The 21991-nt window shown below is 33.6% G+C and overlaps 1 protein-coding gene across 1 annotated transcript; it reads right to left on the bottom strand.

The window, feature by feature from the left end:
• Window positions 1-1938: 1938 nt before the first annotated feature.
• Window positions 1939-21011, bottom strand: Gclm (Glutamate-cysteine ligase modifier subunit). The gene is made up of 6 exons (XM_089648508.1): window positions 20606-21011; window positions 17467-17713; window positions 13450-13551; window positions 12185-12262; window positions 11191-11376; window positions 1939-8028 (listed from the first exon to the last, which is right to left on the bottom strand). Exons 1-6 carry the CDS (start codon window positions 20696-20698, stop codon window positions 7886-7888), a joined length of 849 nt encoding a protein of 282 aa, XP_089504634.1. The 5' UTR covers window positions 20699-21011; the 3' UTR covers window positions 1939-7885.
• Between the last annotated feature and the right edge of the window lie 980 nt (window positions 21012-21991).

Here is a 21991-nt window from a genome sequence, read left to right as displayed (position 1 = left end):
CTACATGAAAGTGGGTCATTTCTTCAACTCGTTTTGAAGTAAGTTTACTCGCATGCGGAACAAGTTACCGGCCTCTGTTTTTCCTACTTCATATAGTCCAGACCTCTTCATGATCTGGTGGTGACAGACAGGGTCGCTTCTGTGAGGTGTCTCATAAATTTCTGATATTTTAAATTAAAAGCAATAGTGATGTACGATGCCAAGCAGTGAAAGAGAGACAGAGCTCGTGATTTCGATCAGTTGTCTCGGTCTGTTAGTCAAAAGGATTAATGTCATTAGGCCAAATCGATTTTCGTTCGAATTAACATGGGCTAACCTGTATTGTGTATTTATTAATAGTGACCAACCAATAAACAAAGTGATTTGTTTTCAGGGTATTATGCCGTGTTGCGCTACATCTGCCCTGATGATGGACACTACAATGCTGTCCGAAACGTTGGCTAAAGAAGGAGGTAACGCAACACGGCATAATACCACAAAAACAAATCACTATAATACTTTTGGCCGTGAAAATCTCAAATCATACCTAACCAATAAACATGTTTTGGCTCAAATTGCTGTTTTTCTCAAATTATGGCTAATTTAATTTACTTTTAAAAAAGTATGAACGAATTTTTAATGTGGTAGATTGAAAATGAGCTGCGATATCTTGATTAGCAGTCGGTTGGAATAATGTGGACAAGGTCTTGAAGTTCCCACATTATTATCCACTCGGTCTCTACAATATTAGACAGCTAAATGCCATCTATGGGTAACCAAAAGGACTAATCTAGTGCCATATATGTGTGAGCTCTTACACAAATATCAAGGATATTACAAAAACTTAACCATTTACAAGGAATTTTGATAAATTGAGTGGACTAATTAACTACTCTCCGAATCCCCCTGGCAAAAAAAAACATTTGTAATCATTGACACAATGAACATAAGCATATGTTCCGATAGCCAGGCAGCCCTAATGGCACTGGGAAGTATCCGATGTGACTCCAGATTGGTGATGGAATGCAGGACTGTTCTTACAGAACTCGCTACCATCAATAAAATAACCCTAATCTGGGTACCAGGACATAATGGTATTGAGGGCAACGAGCGGGCTGACGAACTAGCAAGGAAAGGGGCGAAAGCACCACTTGTAAGATCCGAGCCGGCCGTAGGAGTAGCAGCTTGCCACACAAAATTACATATTGATTGGGTCAAATCCCAGCACCGCAAAGAATGGGAGAGGGCACCTGGAATGAGACAATCCAAAGTACTCATAAAAGGACCAGACCCTAAACGAACCAAGAAACTATTCGATATGGACAGAAACTCGCTGAGGGAACTGGTAGGACTACTAACGGGACACTGCCATCTCAGGAGACACATGATTCAATGAATTGGGAGTGGAAAACACCAATAGATGAAGGATATGTGAAGAAGATGAAGAGACTCCAAATCACCTATGGTACCAATGTCCTGCCCTGGTGGGAACTAGGCTCAGATACCTGGGGAGACATACAGTAGAACCAGAAGACCTTTCCACATACCCAATGACAACCCTGGTGAACTTTATTAAAGGGACCGGGTTGTTGTTAAAGGATTGAGGTAAAATGGGAGATAGCATAATGGTCCTATGGCCTAAGTGCTCACGGGAACTATGTGTAAACCGTCTACGCTTAAAAAAAAAAAAAATTAAAAAATTGACACAATGCTTAAAATTGCTCTAGACACGTTTGGTGACTAGATCTGAATTGCCAGGCACTTCCCAATCTTATTTTACCCCACCCCCTTCCGTTCCCCAATTCCTTCAGCCTGACAACTTACCCCAACCGAGAATGCCGTAGTCCAACTGGCTCCAGACAAGTTGGGATTCTTGTGCGGTATTCACAGATTGTTAAAAATAGGAACTTAATATAAATCAAATCAAAAACACACACATATATTATTTTTACACCAATATATTTCCTCATATAACAAACAGATAATAATACAATTATTTAGTGTCTAAACATTATATTTATATAAGAATATAATTCAATATCTCAGTTGCAAAGTGTAACATCTCAAAAAGCTGAGTTCTGAGATAATTAGGAATAAAATTTATACACATTCTGTATATTTTAATGAAATTTTAGATTTCTGAAAAATACATCATATATTCCATGCTAGTAATTCTGTGAACAGAAGACCTCGCATCCAAAAAAGCATGTTTCTAATTTTCTCTTAATAATAAAATTTATTTTTCGGAATAACTTTATTGAGTAAAACCTCAAATTGTAATATTTAATTATAGAAGACAATATTAGCGGTTTCTAAACGAAAATCTGAAACAGAAAAATCAGAAAAGGATACGGTCACATCTCGGACTCGAACGAATCGAAGATAGTTGCCAATAAAAATGTGCGGTGAAAAAATGAAGACAATGTTGGTAGTTCTTATTCGAAGTATGATACAGTTAAAAGTGACCGAGGGGAATAGGGTCCCATTAGCTCAGTTGGTAGAGCACTGTCCCGGAAAGACAAGGGTCCTGGGTTCGAGTCCTAGATGTGACCGTATCCTTTTCTGATTTTTCTGTTTCAGATTTTCGTTTAGAAATCGCTAATATTGTCTTCAATAATTAAAGTGTAAAATAAAGTCGCTATCAGCGTCTGTCTGTTTGTACGCTTAGTTCTTGTAAACTACGCAACGGATTGTGTTAGAATTTTCCCTATAATTCAGAGCATTTCTTCCGGAAGGTTTATATATATATTATACTTGTAGAAAGTAGAGAAAAGTCAATGTTTTGTAAACAAGTCATAAAAAATATATATTTTCGGGCGCTACATTGCTAACGCTGGCTAAACCTTATAAGATACATCAAAATAATGTACTACGGAATTGTATATCATAAAATGGCCTACAGAAAAGTCCTGGATGGTATATGTCTATCTCCTAAGGATAACCCCAGCAACACCAGGTACACATCAACTAGTATTTAATAAATCAAAACCAAAATTTCCTCTGAAATCATGAGATTTGTAAGGATGTAGGTAAATAAGTCAACTATTTTATGTAATGTTTTTATTTCAAATAAGCAAATATACCCACAATTTGTTAAAGGAAAGGTCACTATTTCAATGACAATTATTTTTTCAAACTTTCTTTGTGCAGGTAGGTATAATAATAATACGGTAAAATTGAAAATAAGAATTTCCAAATAAACACAATATTTCACATTTAAAAAAATAATCTTTACTGAACCATTAAAACGGCCACCATCTTGAATTAGAAACGCAAAGTACAAGTAAATTTACAAACAGATGAAATGTCATTCTACTATAAACTTTATTTTATATTTTCTAATACGTCTAACCAATTAGGCTAATTTTTTAGCTTTTGAGAACAACTCATATGGTCTTGTAGAAATCGTTGTATCTTGCTTACCGTCTTGATGAGAAATATGATCTAAATCAGAGGTTCCCAAACTTTTTTGCCCCGTAGACCACTTGCTAAATTTTTTTTTTTCCGTAGACTCCCTGCCTGCCGAATATTGAATTTTCCTAAAACTATTAACGTCCTATGTGATAATCATTTATTTTTTTCGTAAAAAAGATTCCCTTCCCTTGCCTGTCCAACAACCGGGTGGCGGTATAGTTCCTCTGTCTGTACACTGTGCAGACAAGGGCGTCCTTGTGAGGTATTACACCAAATGAAAATGGAGCAGGATAAGCAACGGGAATTTCTGTAGCTTTCTGTAGCTGGCCCTACAGAACTGCCCCTTAAGTTCTTTGTTAGCGCTTATTCCTATCAGTTCTTCTTGTGATATGATATCCGATTCTATAACATTCCATTTCCACAATCAAAATATGTCCGCAAACGTAGTTTTGAAGTCTGTGTGAAGTACATCTAAATGTTGAACGTCATTATTACCCTGGACGTTTTTGAACTAGGAAAATTCGCAGCTTCCAATGTGCAATGTTTTGGTTCAACATATTAATTCTGCCTAGAAAAGGAACGTAGACTCTATTTATATACCTCAATAAACAACTTTACTGTATATAAACATACAAATATCAAATAAGTAATTTCTCAGTCTATTATTAGTATTACGTAAACTGTGTTATTTGTGTTAGGTGTATTGTGTCATTTACGGAACTCCTAAATGTTGACTTGAGGTAAATGGGGGTCCGCTCGTATGTATCCCCATTTGAATCTCGTGGACCCCCAAATTTTTTTATCCTCAGCAAGCCGATATCGACCCCTGGGGGTACATTCATCACTTTGGGAACCTCTGATCTGGTGTTAGAACGAGAAAACACCACGCTTTATATTCAAATCTAGGAGCTAACTATAGAAGAATCAAAGCGTGCACCTTTATGAAACCAAAGGTTCCAAACAAAATTTGAAAAAAATTATCATCACTTTGTGACTTTTTTATATGAAATGACAAAAGAAGTGAGGTGACAGTCAAGTTTGTAATTTAGTTGTCTAATAAAGTGCATATGTTTTTATAAACTTTTTTGTTATCCGTAATTTTAGTTACAATAAACGTAAGGTTTTTAAGTTTTTAATTGTATTTTAAGTTCGCCTTCAAAATTTTAATATGCATATCAAAAATTTAATTTTTATTTGTAATAATAAAATTTGAAAGCATATTTTATCACCTTTCAAAAGCAGTTTTATATTTTTCAGATATATTCAGAAATATTCCATTTATTTTGATTTTAAAGCAATGCGGAAATACTCCAACCTTCTGTCAAAAATCTTTGAGGCCTGAGGAGTTCTTTGGGGAAATCTTCACAGGATTTTCGTAGTTATCACAGTTTGCATGTAAAGTAATTGTGATATTTCTGACTTAGTACATATTTATGTGGTGGTAATTTAGAATTTAGCGTTATAATATGGTAATTATTTTTAAGACGAATTCCAAATAAAGACCAATGTCATTGTAAAATAACCACAGATTTGCATTTTTGAGTTGTTGCACTTTGGAACCGAGATATACATGTATATACAGGGTGTCCGGAAACTCGTAGTACAAGCGGGAAACTGGTGAATCTACTTCACATTTGGAGTCGATTTTGTAGTATATTTTTTTTTTATTTGAGCTTTCGTTATCGAGTAAATCGAGTTTGAAGTTGATTTTTTTTTTTTTTTTTTTTTTTTTTTAATCAAATTCTTATAAATTATTACTGAAGATACCCAACTAATTAAAACTATTTGAAAGTAAAACAAATGAAGAAACTCGGATTTGAAGCATTATTTTGAAACCACCCTTCATTTAACCCGGTGTAATCATAAAATATTTCTGCTCTGCAGGGTTAAAACATCTGTTATTCAACCCTTAACACCAGAAAAAACTTTAACCCTAAAATAGCCGAAAAATATTTTTTTTTGGTTTTTTTTTTTTTTTGAAAATGCTCAAATCAAAAAACTTTATGTTTTTTTGGGTTCCCCATGTGGTGTAGATTCTCCAGTTTCCCGCTTGTACTACGAGTTTCCGGACACCGTGTATAACTCAGATTTTTGAGTTGTTACACTTTGGAACCGAGATATACATGTATATATAACTCAGATTTTTGAGTTGTTACACTTTGGAACCGAGATATCGAGTTTTGTGACCATTTTTCATTACATATTTTATTTTAGTGTTGTGAAAATAAATTAAGAAATTACAAATAATCTAAAATTAATATATAGTTATTTATCGTAACATAGTTACCGTTACAGTTACATACTAGACCTGCATGGAATAGAGAAAAATATATAAACTATTATATTAAAAATATAATAAAAGCATTGTGAATCCACAATGGAGTGCTGATACCAACCCTGATCTATTGCAGTGAGGCATGGAATTCGCGGAGGAAGGATGAAAGTAGAATGAATGCTGTAGAAATGAGATCCCTGAGGCATACGTGTGATAAAACTATACTGAAAGACCATGTTCAAAATATGGCGATTTGGAAAGAATGTAAGGCGTAATGAGTAAGATTAATAAAGGGACATTTAGATGGTTTCGGCATGTAGAGTGGATAAACAAAGAAAGTGAATGGTTGAAGTCGGGAACGCCCGAGGAAGTCATGGCACGAACAAATTAATAAAATACTTATATGTGGTGAACGGATCCATGATATTTCATCAAAATGACAACTAAACACACCTTTAATAAAATTCGAATACCTTAGTCGGGTCATGTCAATGGTCAGAATAACAGAAGAGTATGTATAAATTTTAATAAAGTAAAGAGAGTGTGCACAGAATAAGCTGTTTCACAGTCTAACCTCACTGCCTACCCCTGCAGAGAATCAGCGTGATAGTTAATTAGTTAGTTATAAATGCCGTTGCAAATTATGTAGGTACACTGAACAAAATGAACCGATAGAATTGCGTATTGTGGGCATATTTGTGCAACATTTAAATAATTATCAGATTATCATGATTAAAATGAATTATTACGCCATTTTGCGCATCCTCCTACTATAATTACAATGTCCATCATCAGAAAAGATGTTGCAGAGGAAGGGGACTGTAACGCTGTTCGAAACATAGGATAAATAAGGAAGAAGCGCTACACGGCATAACGACCCATAAATTAATCACAATAATTCTTTTAGACGTAAAAATATATAATCAATCGATTATCAGATTAATTTAACTAAAATAATATGTATATTTCTAAGTATACATCATATTATCACAATATTCATTATTTAAAACGATAATAAAAATGTAAAAGGTTTTATTAATCTCCTGTAAAAAAAATTATTACATATACCCTTTTTGTTTTTCACAGTAAATTTGATAACTAAATATTTATTTAAAAGAATACATTGTAATTGTAATACATATAATTTTTTTCCCTGTGATCCATTATATAAAGATGTTTAACTTGTAATCTCACTGATCAAAATGCATAATTAATAAAAAATCTGTATACATAAATAATTATTGCACTTTAATAAATTAACACAAAAAATTCATAACATTCAAAACACAATTTTTCAATAATAATTTATAGATAACCACGCATTAAGTTCTAGTATGGTAATAATAATTTTATTAGGTTTTAAATTAATTTATCCATTAACCAACAACCATAAATTTAATAAAATAAATTGCCTAAAAATAACAAAATTATCACCTAATTTTTTTTTTCTAAAAAGGGGTATTTCGGTTTTTTTATTTTTAAATATTAATTTGTTAAGCCGTGTACAGATATTAACAATACAACATACAATGCAACAAAGGTTGCAACACTTGCATGTGTGAAGGCATCTGTGTGCAACTATTCGCACCAGTTTTCTGTGATATACATTCACTGCAAAACTACGAATCCTTGTTGGTTAAAATACACTAGCGAATGCTGTTAGCATGCTCATTCGGTGCGCAGTTTGTGCGCACAGCGACGTACACACTATGGTAATTTGTTGCATTGCATGCTGTGTTGCTAATATATATTTATCCACTAGAGAACAACAGTGTTCCACTTTTCAAAATTTTATTGCCAGGAGCGATATAAGTCTGTCTGTCAGTTACAACCTCTGTGACAGCGGCAAGGTCCTTGAGTCTGGAACCAGAGGTCGCGACTTTAAAACCCGACGCGGGATTTTTTTTTTAATGTTTAACAGTCAGCCAAAGAGGAATTAAAAAAATGGACAAACTATTTAAAAAATCTGTCGATTTTTGTATTAATAAAATCTGCACCAGCAGAATGTTAAACTGTATATGGGTTTTTCAAATAATAATACTAAATAGCATATTTGCACCTTAATCCAAATTGGTAGGCACTGATAGACCATCACTGTTAAAACAATGTCATGTACACAAAGATACAGAATTTCATTAACCCGTTGTACACGGTTGTCACGTCATTGGGTTGCGGGGGACCGTGCCCCACACGCGGACGTCACGACAGTTGTTAGATTTAATCCACTGTGGCGCAAGTGATGTATCCTTTAAGAGACAGCACCCCCCGACACCTAATATGTACTTGGAAACGAACACACCAGTCAATGAATTCAACGTTTGCGCCCAGTATGCCACCAAGCACTTTAGACGAGATGATTTCTGCAAAAATACAAAAAAATCACTGTTAAGAGTGGGTTATAGGGCAGAATGGTGATTTGCTGGAAAACGGCTCTCTAAAACGGCTTAATACTACCTTTCGTATGTCATTCTCAGACTTCATATTCTTTGTTACCAATTAATGGACTATTATTTTTCAGTCTGCCTATTTTTTTTTTGTAGTTGTTGTAGGCATTCGACCATAAAAAATAAAAACATTGATACACCATACAACCCACTTTTAAAACTTGGATGTATGATTATCGCGTTAATAACGGCTTTACACTATATTTTTAATTTAAAATATGTATATAATACACACATCTGTAGAAGTACGGCCTCTAATTATCGTTATGCTATCTGTGGATATTAACAATTAAATAAATACTTCATCTTGCACCAAATTTTCAACGCATTTCACAGTTTTTTACTTATTCCGGGATGGAAGCCCCCGGTGATGGCGGTGAAGCTATAGGCTCCCTGTTTTACGGCGTATATATTTCGAAAATGCCATCAAGATGTTTCATTAATGGGTCTAAAAGTAGAATACCGACTCACTTAAAGAATTGCAATAATCTTATGAAGCTACAAAAACAGTAAATACTCACAAATTCTCTTTTTTCATGTAAATTTGACGTATTGTATTTTTTCAAGTGTCATATTTTTTAAAAGTTGTAAAATTCAACATTTAACATGCGTTCCTTTTCCTAACGGTTAGCACTAACGTCATGTTGTTTACTGGCGGCATCTTTATGCAAGTGTGTGTGAGAGAATTCATTGTCTTTACGCGCTCTGACCAAGTGGGAGAGTGAACGTTTTTTCATAGGGCACGTTTGGTAATTGAACCAAAAATTACCAATATTATTTTTCTCTTTGTAGATCAATATTATGATTTATCCATGGCAGCCGGAAAAAATACTCCAAACAAGGTATGCTTCAAGTAACGAATAAATGAAAAAAGATTATTGTTTAGTTGTACTAAATGACACAGAATAATTTAACAAATATATAAATAAAAAAATAAAATTTCTTTTATTTCTCGAGGTCAATTTATTAATGATGTTATTAATATGTATAGATATTCTATCAAATATAAAATTAAGAAATTTACCAAATAAATCCACCTTCGATTTTCTCGAAAACGAAAGCTCAAATAAAAAAAGTCATAACCCAAAATTGACAATAAATGAATAACTGCTTTGATAATTTTATAGAGAAACTGACCAGGACGCGATTTTCGTAAATTTACTCAACATGTGAGAACTTTGGGCGGTTGGTTCGATTCAAGACCTCTGTGCGTTACCTCAGAATGATTACAACCCAAGGGCTTATAACTTGTAAACATAAAGAAATATAAACCTTAATGTTGCAGGTTTCAAAACTATCCGTTTTTAGCTTATGACCTATAAAGGGTTTTACCGTTTATACCACGAGTTTCCGAACACCGTGTAAAACAAACTATATGTATCGGAAATGTTCCTCCACACTAATGACAACAGCAAGTGAATGATGAAACATTTATAAAAAATGTCAAATTAAATGCTTTACCAAAATAGTAGGTTCTGCAAATAAGTCATACTTTTTTACTAAGTTGTTTGTTTTACTTAATATTTCACATTCATATTATACGTTCATTGCTTTGCGACAAACGCACGTGTGATGTTATATTTTAACAAGTTCATTAATGTACAACTACCGCCCCTCTAGTGACATAAAAATGAAGACATTTTGACAGTTTGCGAAATTTCGCTATCATATAACAAGCGCTTAAGAGATGTTGCAAATTTTATATTTTATATTAGTATTTATTAGGGTGTTTTCTTCTTCGGAGGTTGGATATCATCAGGGCATCTTTTCTTCTGCTAATTTTGAAACAATCTTTCAATAACTTACAGGAACTTCACGGCAAGCCAATCAACCATCAGTTTGTTGAATTTTTGTCACATTTCTTAAGGGAATGTGAGAGGCAAAATGGTGTGATTTGATGGAAAAAAACAGCTATCAAACGCGTCTAAAACTACGTTTCGTTTGCCATTCCCAGAATTGATTTTTTTTTTACCAAATAATAGACTATTATTTTCCACTCTGCTGAATTTTTTTTCGTAATTAATGTAAACATTCAACCATAATAAATAAATCTATACGCTGTTTATAATGCATGTTTAACCCCTCCGACTTTTCGCGAACTTGAAGCTAAGATGTCTTTACCGAAATGTCAATTTCACGAAAACGTTGTGTTATTACCGCCTCACAATCAAAGCTCTATAAATGAAACATTACTGAACGGAGCCGAATAGTAAAAACTGTTTTAGAAAGGTTACAAAATAGGCTTTCAAATTGTTGTATCATAAATAAATATTAACATTTGTAAATATTTAAATTTAGAATGGAAACATGAAAAAATTGTAAAAATGACTCACCTGTAATGTTTTATGTAAAAACGATACTAAAATCACGGATAATGTAAAAAAAAAACACTTATTTCATCGTACAAATGTACAATAAACAATTCTGTCACTTCACTTTTTGACCATTTCATACAAAATATATTTTTAAAAAAATAATTAAACTTGCGAGGCGGGTCGGCACGTCAAACGGCTTTCTTGGCGTCGTTTTACGATTTGGCGGGTAAAATTTGCTTCCACTGAGTAGGTCTTTTTACGGGTTTCTATGGATAACTTTGAATAGAGATGTGAAGCTTCATTCAATACGAATATTCTACTTTTTGTTTTAGGGATGTCACTAGAAGAATAACGGAGTTATGACGATTTTTGTGGAAACACACGCGTTGACGTGTAAACACGCTTATTGTACTTGACTGCTATCGTTATTTTATCGTGTATATCTGCTTACGTTGCTGACCGGTTAATATAAGAATTAATAAGTTTGCGAATGAACAACTATAGCCAACTAGCAACGAAAGAATGAATAAGTTATTTATTACTCAAAATACACATTTCCCCAATATTATTTTAATAACATATTTTGTCCATTGCTTACTCGTAAGAGATATTGACCAGTCTGTGCTAAGCTTTCAACGCGGTGTGTTTATTTACCTGCTTGTACGGTTTGTGACGGTTACCATATAAAATAGAAGATCTTTACAGTGAAGTCAGGATAGGAATGTTAGGTTAATTTAAGTTAAGTAAGGTTGGGTTAGGTCACCTTGCGGGTCACTATGCGTCAGCAGCTGCACGTCGTTCTCCTTGCAGAAGGCCTGCAGGCCCGGTGGAACTACGCAGCACGAGGAGAGATTGATCTGCACAATGGTCGGTTGCACGGAGCTCCAGGAGTGGAGACTCTTGAAGCAGGCCTCCTCAATGTCCGCCACTCCTAGCTGGAGGATCCTACCTACAAAGTAACACCTAAATTTTTAGAAATATCATTGACATTCAATCTTACCAATCGAACTTAGCGACAGTTAAGCTATGATTTGGCATAAGCTACGTCCAAATTCACTATTTCCAATGCAACTTATGCTAAAACGTACACCCAACTTAGAAAATCCATTTCCCAGTATTAAACTCCATTAACCCAGAAAGAGATTAAACCCTTTCAGACCGTGTGTATATTAGAAAATACATTGATTCAAGAAATTTTTCCCCACTAATCCATAGATAATAAAAATGTGCTGTTTTGGTTTTCAAATTACTGGTACAAACGGGTTTGCATACTATTTTTTTAATTTAATTATTAGTTACTACATAGTTCAGGCGGTAGCCATTTTAATATTATGTGTTTAATCTCAACAAAAATTTTTCTCCTTAATTTTTTTAAAATTTGATTAGTTTTGAAGCTACATATATTTTTTAATTTGTCAAAATTTTGCATTTTTGGTAAACATAATAAGATTTGTCATTTTATGTGAAACACGCCCCCTGACACGTAATTATCTTTCAAATTAAAGTACTAATTACTTCTAAACTATTGGGAAAATAACTCTACCAATTGTTATCAAAACTCAAATGTATTCTACCACTTCCAATTTTAATTCAGGTCTGAAAGGGTTAACAAACTGTCAATGGAGTCCCAGACCTTGGCAAAATATAAGCTTTGGAACCGATTTGTAATGTAGACTCACCAGTGTCCCGCTTGTACCACTAGTTTCCAGACACCATGTACTTATAAGATCATAAATATATAAAGGAAGAATTCTCACCAGTCTTTACATATTTCTCCTCCAAGGTGCTCCACAGAACCTTTAGTCCAGGGAGAATGCGATCACACGTAGCTTGGGCTGCAACAAATTAATACATATTGATGTGATTTGATTCATTTCTGGTAACTAGACTTGTAGATCCGTTACCTGCCTAACTAGACAGATAAATATATAAATAAAACATTTTATTCATAAATGATTCAGCTACGTTAAAAAAACTGAAAGCAATCTTTAGAGCACAGGCTTCAGGTGGGAATGCTGTTCTTGTTCTACCGGTATTTCAATGGGAGATGCTCCAAGGAACTAGTGTCATTAATCCCTTTTGCACCAGTGCATAGTCAGGAAATGAACAAAACGTGTGCCCAACATTTGTACACCATTGACATTTGTCACATGAGAACGGGTCCTTCTTACGATTCATTCTTAACCACTCAGAACATTAGAACGACAAAAGACGTAAATATGATAATAGCGGTCAAGACATTAGAACGTCTTTTCACAAAAACGTGCGAGATTTTACAAAAATCGATTTATTTCCATCACTAGTATACGGATTGCCATGATTTAAAAAACAGAGTATCGATAATGAATAATGCTACGCGTCTGTATTCAATAATATCTATGGAACGTAGAGGTGCATTATCTAAGCCGATTGAATCTGTCATCTTGTTCGTTCATAATTTATTGCGTTTCTAAATAATTTATTAAAAATATTTTAGTTTGGACGGTTAATATTTTGAGGTGACTAATAGTTTTTAATTATATTTCTTCAATATATAAAGTGTTATTTCTTTATGATACTCAGAAAAAAGTACATTTTTCAAGGCTTTGAAATAATGGTAAGCGATTTTTACATATTTTTGACGTTTTCATAAAATGTATATTTAGAAACGCAAATATTTACGTATAACAACACAATGCGATAGTGGATTTCATAATCTTTCCAAAACATTTTTTTAGAATGAGGCTACGTTTCCCAAAACGTGAGTTATGAAGCTTTTAGCAAAACTCGTAAATAACACAAAAATTATCACGTTTTGACAGTTCTCAAAGGAACACATAGTAAATAAAAGTCTTTGTCTGAGAGGTTAAGTAATTTGCCGTCTTCTGTGTTTCCTCTCTTCTGTGACATGGGTCCCTTCAAGGTCCATGTTAACCCATGCTTCTCCTAAAAAATACCCTTCTCACAGAATCCACAAAGATGACATAGATCTCGAGGGAAAGTATTTCCTTCGAGATGAAACCTTGATAAAGCGTTGACTCACCGTCACCATTGGTTAAGTCAATGCCTGCTCCTTCTATCCTGGCTGAGGGGTTGTACGACAGTACGAGGTTGTCGATTGCCTCGATGGCTAGCGTCTTGTAAACTGAAAAAAAAAATATTTTAAAAAATTTAAATACGCAAGATAATTTAAATTACTGAAAATTTTACAATTTATATGGTCACGTGGTTTGCCTTAAGCTCGTCAAAATGATGCCCGAATTTCAAGTTAGAGCATGTCTATCAAATTGGATGTCTATGGAAAAAATACATAACAATAATGACTCAGCAAAATATGAGAATCGTCATGATATTTTGTCAGTATAGATAATATTACATAGTCATTGTGTTTGCTTAAACACTTGAAGTATTTAAGAACGAATTATCACACCGCGTTTCATCAGAGAGATAGCATGATGCAATCTTTGAGTCAAGATAAACGATTATGAGAAATAAATTTATGATATTCATGCGGAAAATTGTCATACATTCAATGTACTAAAAATATTATTGCTATACAGAAACCAGGTAGGTAATTTTTAGTAAATTTTCATCCATTTTCATATTTTAACACTTTTATGGACACAAAATCTATTGATGTCGTTTTAGAGAAGATGTGATGTGACACAACGTGCATACCTCTGTCTTTTTTAAAATTTAACCGGTTCTGTACCATTCATTGCCGTGTACAGCAGGCCGGCAATTCATGATTAGCGCGTTTACTTGCCCTTCTTTATGCCTTTGTTGTATGGTTATATCATGTATTTAAATAAAAATATTTGTTCGTTCAAAGTCTTAAATCTCCAAAAGTTCTTCACCGCTTGCTATGAAATTTGGACACAATGTTGCATTTGAATACGCGTATGTTTTTATATACCTGTATTATTTAGATAGCACCTGTCATAGGTAAAAACATGCTTTATTAGAAAAACAGCGACATCTGTTAGATGTAAAAGCAACACGAGTTAATGTTTCTGTGTCTGTACAGACAGATTGAGCCACTGCAACGCGTGGCGGGTTACAGCTAGTTCAGAATAATTTAAAATATGGAACACAGAGCCATTTATTTGGACGATCGAGAAAAATTTTGTACTGTGTATTTTTTTGCTAAAAAATTAGATCACTGTAAAAGTCATTAACCTTCCAGCGGGCGCGCTGTCGTAAAATTTACGACAAACGCGCCTTATCGCTTCCCCCACTCTTGCGACTTAGTTGTAAGCATCGAGCTTCGAGCTATGCTAGAGTCAAATCAAATGTCAAACATTTACCGCAAGATATAAATGCTTTTCTCAAAGTGAATTACGGTCGGGCAGTTGAACCGATAACAGAAGAAGAAAACAGAAGCTTTCCAAAAGGCGGTGTTTGTCGGTTATGTGCACTGGATAAGAAAAGATCCTCAGCATCAATGAAGTGTTGCCGTTGCCAGTCCTTTACATGCAAGAACCATTCTTCAGTTGAGGTGGTTTGTAACAATTGTAAGGATGAGAATATTGATTCTGACTAAATAGGTCGATACAATATTTTGTTTTGAAATATTAACATGTTTAGAGTGTTGCTTCGTTTTTTTTAAGAAAGTCAAATATTTTTTTTTTAAGTACTACCTATTATGATTTTTCATATCCTAAAAGAAATTCCCTAACGTTTGTATAAAGAAAAACACCACTTACATGGAGAAAACTTGATGACGTAAAATTTACGAAAAGCTCAAGGAAAATTTCTCAACGCGCCCGCTGGAAGGTTAAAATGGTTAAATTATTGTGCGACAGATTAATTATCCATTTACAATACAGTGGTGCTTTTCATGGACATAGCTGTTGGAATACAAACAATGAATGTGTTGATTACCTCAACTCTTGTTGAATGCCCTCTGGCAAAGGACTGAACGTGCGCATAGCAAATTCCCAGGGTGGAAGATACTATCAATATCGCCCTTGAGAATTGAAACTTTGCTTGGAATGATTTTAGCCGTATTTGGTGACCAGATCTGAAAGCCAAGTGCTTCCCCACCATCCTCTTCCCTATCTCCTTCCCCTCCCAGTGAGAGACTTTAGCCTCACTGCATACCCCAATTGGGGATGCCAGTCTCACTGGCTACAAACGGTTGGAACTCTTTTGGGATATTCACATAATTTTTTTTTTAATATAATGTACAAAATTAACCTTAACTTTACAATATATTATATTCTGTTATCTAATCCATTGTTCTGTTGTAGCCTTTATATTATGTTATCTGGTTTTATTATCAATATATTTTCACTTCAATAATCATAACCAATTGAGGTTAATCTCGATTACAATCAATTCAACAACAAACAAAAAAAACAGTCAACGTTCTAGAATATTAACTTCTCAGCCCTCTGGTATATTTTGACAGGTCAGGAAATTTCGGCTTTGCAATAAAATCGAAATAAATGGATATTTATGAATGTATACGATAACTAAAAACTGTATTTGAAAGGTGGTGAAATACTCTTTCAAATTTTACTATTAGAAATAAACATATAATTTCACTATTAGAAATAAACATAATATTTTACTATTAGAAATTTTTTTTCTGACTTTATGTCCGGGTTAAATCTTCCCCACAGGAAAAAATAAAGCCTTCCACACACTTTTCCACAAATGATCATCTAGTCAATCCACATTATGTAAGTGCATTATCTAAGCATAATAAATACAAAACAATACAAGAACGACACGTCAAATCACCAGAGATCAAATGGGAAAATAATTCACCGACTCCAGATATTTTCATATCAAAGGGTTCAGCTCGGTAGAACTTCTAATTGGACCTATAAATCCTACTGATCCCTCAATATAAATATTTAAAAAATCTTTCGTAATCCTACATGTATTTAAAATGACTGATTTTTGCATTTTTATGTATAAATTCTTTGACAGATCTAATACGCCTAAATTTAGAATGAGAGAGCTAGGTATAATGCCAGTAATCGAAATAACAAAAAAATAAAATTTATAATTTTACTATTAGAAATAAACATAATTTTTGAAATTTTGAATGAAAACATAAAAAAGTTTTAAAAATGGCTCACCTTACGTTTTTTATAGCTAAAATTACTGATACAAATGTATTATAAACATTATCGTCACCTCCTTTTTTGTTATATCGTAGAAAAATAATTTGTAAAAAATTCACTAAGCTTCATCATTTTTTCCCAAATTGCAGTCGGAAACATTGCTTTCATAGAGGTACAAATTTTAATTATTCTGTGGTTAACTTCTGGATTTGAATATAAAGTGTGGTGTTTTCTCTATCTAACACCGTTTAGATCATATTTCTCACCATGTTAGTAAGGGAGATACAATGATTTCTGTGAGACTTATGTTTCTAAGAGGAGTTAATTCATGGTTGTTCATGTTAAGGCGATGCACTACGTTGTGTAATATTTTAAATTGAGCCGCTATCAATAACAACCCTTACGTAGATGGCGATAAGGTTTAAATTCCCGCTTCACACCATCCGCCAGTTTTGATTTATGCAAGAAAAAAACATGGCCAAAAAGTGGCTTTTATTTTATTTTGTGGATGTTCAGGCATAAATATTTTTTTTTTTTTCGATCATTTTATAAATAACTTAATTTTCCACATTATACAATAAAATCATAACAGAAAATGGGTTCGTAACTAGGAGATTTTAAACTTTAAAGCAGTTTTCATAGGCCTTATACATTATTTTTTTCTGGGCTTATAAAAAGACTTATCTAAAAAATACTCGATTATTTCAAAGGCCAAGATGTATTCTACTCGCAGTATTTAATTAAAGCATCTGAAATATTTCTAGGCGACCAAATTTTCAAACCAAAAACACATGATTTTGCATTACTATGTATGGCATCGCCTTAACACATTTTAATAATTTATTTGTATAATATGTACACAGGGATACAATTTTTTTTTATATATCTGCATTTGTTAAAATCTTTTGTGTACATCTGATACACCCTGTACCGATTAGTTATTGATTTGGTTTGGGCACCCTGTGCCGTGTCGTTGAACTCACCATTTTCAAGGCAGTCAACGAGCGAGGCGATGCTGTCATCCTGCACGAAGACCTTGACGCCAATCTTCAGGTTTTTGCGGTCGTCCTCAGCCATCTTGGCGCGCAGGTCGTCTTGCCGCCGCGACACCACAAACCGACCCGCCCTTGCTCCCACTCCCTCCGCAACCGTCCCATTCTGGATCGCCGCGACCTCCAAGATCTTGTTCTTCTCCCAGTCGGCCACGGTTATCTGAAGACTTTCTGTAAGCTACAAATTGAAAAAAAATTTCATTGTTTTTTTTTTTTATTGACAAAAATTACAATAACGTCAATGACATTATAAAAATACAAGACACGTTACAATTATACTAATCGAACCAAGCACACGTTACAATTATTCTAATAGAACAAAACATATGTTACAATTATACTAATAGAACAAAACAAATGAAAGTGTCTGCTCAGAAAATTCTCATTTCTGAGCACAAACTGTCTCCTGTTTTATGTTATGTTTTAGTTTTAATATTCGTGTTTTGTCCTGTCCTGCTGTTATTGTTATTATAAGTTTTGTCATCACTTTGTATAAACAGTGTTATAATATTAGATCTGTATTGGGTAAGGCACACTGTAAGAATAATTTTAAGAACCATTAATACTGAATTACCATTTTTTTTAAAGTTTGTTACACGAGTAGTTAAGCGCACTTGAAGTGAAATGACACTAAACTGCGCTATATAAATGCTATGTTATTATTATTATTATTACAATTATACTAATAGAACAAAACAATTATATTAATAGAACAAAACAAATGTTACAATTATACTAATAGAACAAAACAAATCTTACAATTATACTAATCGAACAAAAACGAGCAACGCTTATTTATTTATACTAGATTCTCACTTGTGTGAGAACAATTCACTTTTAAGAACTTGGTTAACTTCTCAATTACCGATGCAAAATTTTCGTTGAGCGCCAGCTGATCCTGCTTTCGTAATAACTTACTTGTTTTTAACAAAATTAAGTTTTTGTAAATTGTGACATCTTACCAGATAATGTGTTTATATATTTATAAAAATAGCATGACCACTCGAGCCATTTACCATATTATTTAATTAATATCATTCCTTAAAATATTAATATGGAAACATATGAACTGCTTTTTGCGGTTTAAAGCCAATGAACCCACCTAGATTTTGTTGTTTATCTCATTTTTTTAGGTACTATAAGTTTATTTATTTATTGAATATCAACAGTATAAATATACCATACATCATAATTCATGTCACAGAATAACAATTAACTGTGGCATTTGATCATAAAATGACAACAGAAAGTATAAAATTATATTAACACTACAGGGTTTTCCAATAAGAGGTGCTATTGAATAGCCCGTTATTTCGGTAGATGTTACTTTTGAATCTGTCATTTTTTGATATTTGACAAGTGGAAACTACGCCATTAATAAAAATGGAACGATACACGCTTCAACAACGCATTGAAATTATTAAAATTCACTTGAGTGAATCAAATGCAAATCATCTTGAGTGATGAGGCCCATTTCCACCTCGGTGGCTTCGTCAACAAGCAAAATTGTTGCATCTGGGGCTCGGAAAACCCAAGAGTTATTGTTGAAAAGCCTCTTTATCCTCAACGTGTGACTGTTTGGTGCGGTTTATGGTCCGGCGGAGTCATTGGACCTTACTTTTTCGAAAATGAGGCTGGAGCAACAGTTACGGTGAATGGATTGCGCTATCGAGAGATGATTAATGATTTTTTGTGGCCGGAATTGGATTGTATTGATCTGAACAACGTTTACTTTCAACAAGACGGCGCTACGTGCCACACAAGCAACGAAACCATTGATCTTTTACGATTGAATATCAAAATAACACCTTTTATTGTAAAACCCTGTAGTAGAAGGAGATACAAGTACAAACAAAATATTATCAACAAGTATGAGTAGACTTACATTATATTAGTAATGATTTAGAAGATATGATAGTAAAGCCTTCTTGTACCTAGCTTCTATGCAGTTAAACAGATCCGCTACATCTGCGTACCTATTACTAACTTCCATGTAATCTATGTACAAGCGAGTATTTGAAATGATCAGTCATGGAATTTTTACAATTAAACAGTTTTTAGAACGAGTAGCTCTTATGGGTACATGAAATTCAATGAGGTTAATTAAATCAAGGCTGTCTACACTACCATTTACAATTTTGAACCTAAATATTAAGTTGGATATAATTCTTCGATCTGAGAGTCTTTAGAGTTTATAATTTCAATGGGAATACCGAGTTTAAAATTGATGTGTCTTAGGAATTTGTGTTGAATTTTTTTTATTGAATCTTGGTGTATTTTATAATGGGGGGACCAGATCGAGGAGTTATATTCAACTTGACTTCGGACTAAAGATGTATACAAAATTTTCAAAGTTGAAATATTTCTGAAGCCTCTGGAGTTTCGAAGAATTAATCCAAGCATTTTCATTCCCTTAGTGTTAATTATACACATCATGACAAAGATATAATCTACCATAAGTAATTTCCACAGAATAGCTAGTTAATATACAAATAGGTACATACAAGACACAAAGACAGAGAGAGGAATGAAAAGGATAGCCATCAAAGAATGTATGCACAAATGAAAAAGCTATATGAACGGCCCACTAAAGTGTGTCATATACGTAAGCACTGAGTTAAGTGAAACCGCGCACATTGTCACAGTAACATACCTTACTCTATTAATATATCTAAGGAAACCCTTTAGGAAACTTTAGACGACAGATTCTTAAACTTATTTCGATTTTTATTTCGACACTTTGAGATTTAAAAAAACTCTAGTGCCCCCCATATTTTTTAACTTACCTCTTTTCATTACCATAGGTTGCGTATCTTAAAAACAATAATTGCAAATATCATTTTTAAACATGCATTGTTATATGGATAGGATTTTCAAGTTCTGTTATTATATCACCATGGGTAGATTAAAAAACTTAAATAAAACAGAACTTGAATAGCACTTTCACAGAACTTGAATTTTAACTTTGATGAATTGTTTAATTTCTGTGAAACAACCCATCCTTATAATTCATTTGACAGACTAACTTTGCCGAGTTAAAATAATTTAGAGAAATTATATATTTACTAACCTCTTCCGTGACATTCTGTCCAGCCTTTTGTTTTATTTCGATCAAATTCAATACGTTGCCTGTATTGACAATAATCTTCGAAGAAGCAGACATCTTCAAAATAAAAACTAACTAATTCACAATAAAGTAGCAAGAAGCTGGAATAACGTAAAATCGAAGTACTAACACCTTTATCCGGCGAGTAAACTTAGTAAAATGACGCGTAAGACCGGCTGGCGATTGTATTTAAAAAGCAAATTGTAAAGAAATTATGAATTGAATTCTAGAAAGTTCTAGATTATATTTTTATTCCGGTTTGTGTATTCTCAAAACACCAATCCCACCAATCGTAAAAACACTCGTCGCACCGAATTCCTTATTTACAAGGTTACGTTCATGTTACGTTCATATATATACCAACGTTACGTTCAACATTTCTAACCACAAAAGCAGAATGTCTAATGTCTATTGTCTGCTCGCTGTCAGATGTCAGTAGGGATGGTCCTGTCCCGGTTACTTTGTCCCGGTGACTTTGCTGTCACTATAACGCCAGATCATATTCTTCTTAGGAACCATATATTTTTCATATAGGTTCGTATGTGGAACGAGTTGCCGGCATCTGTTTTTCCGCCTTCATATAATCCGGGCCTGTTAAAAACCCGCATTTATAAATCCCTCCCTACAGACCCTATCTTAACCCGCTTCACAACGCTACCCAACCGGGTGGCGACATAGCTCCCCTGCTTTTACACTGTACAGTCAGGGTTATGAGGTGTCACATAAAAAAAACTCTGCACTGGAATGAGATACGCAGTCGAATAAAAGTCGATATATTAATGTAGTTTTTTAACAGTAAAAATGTATTATACAGTAGTGAATGGTGGAAGTCGGGGACGCCCGATAAAGACTTGGCATAATTAAGGAAACAAAAACTATTTCAACTCTTAACTTTTTTATGTTCAAAACTAGCTTACGTGTATCCGGCGTCGCTGAGAGTTATCCTTAAAAGAAGTTATGTAAAAAGTCTTCTTTTAACTCGACCGTTTTGCTTTTTCATCTGTCTATATTTTGTTTTTTGTGTTCCTTTTACAGTTTAAGATGGTGGTCGTTTTAAAGGTTCAGTTTAGATTTCTTTTAAGTAATTTGAAATCTTTTTGAACAAGAAAGTTTGGAAAAAGAGTTGTCGTTAAGATAGTGATGTTTTTTCGATAAATAATAATTGTATAATCCTTTATTTGAATAAAAATGTCACGTTAAGTATACAGTTTATGAGTATTTAAGTACCTACTTATAAATAATATTCTTATGATTTGAAAGGAAATTTTGGTTTTGATTTAAAAAGTGAAAATTATAATTTTTGGACGCGTGGAATACTGTTCACAGAACTATTAGTTAGTCATAATAATT

Source organism: Hesperophylax consimilis, chromosome 28, assembly GCF_061612785.1.
Source record: "Hesperophylax consimilis isolate HC1 chromosome 28, BYU_Hcon_1.0, whole genome shotgun sequence".
Taxonomy (NCBI): domain Eukaryota; kingdom Metazoa; phylum Arthropoda; class Insecta; order Trichoptera; family Limnephilidae; genus Hesperophylax; species Hesperophylax consimilis.
This window is presented reverse-complemented; position numbering and strand designations above follow the sequence as displayed.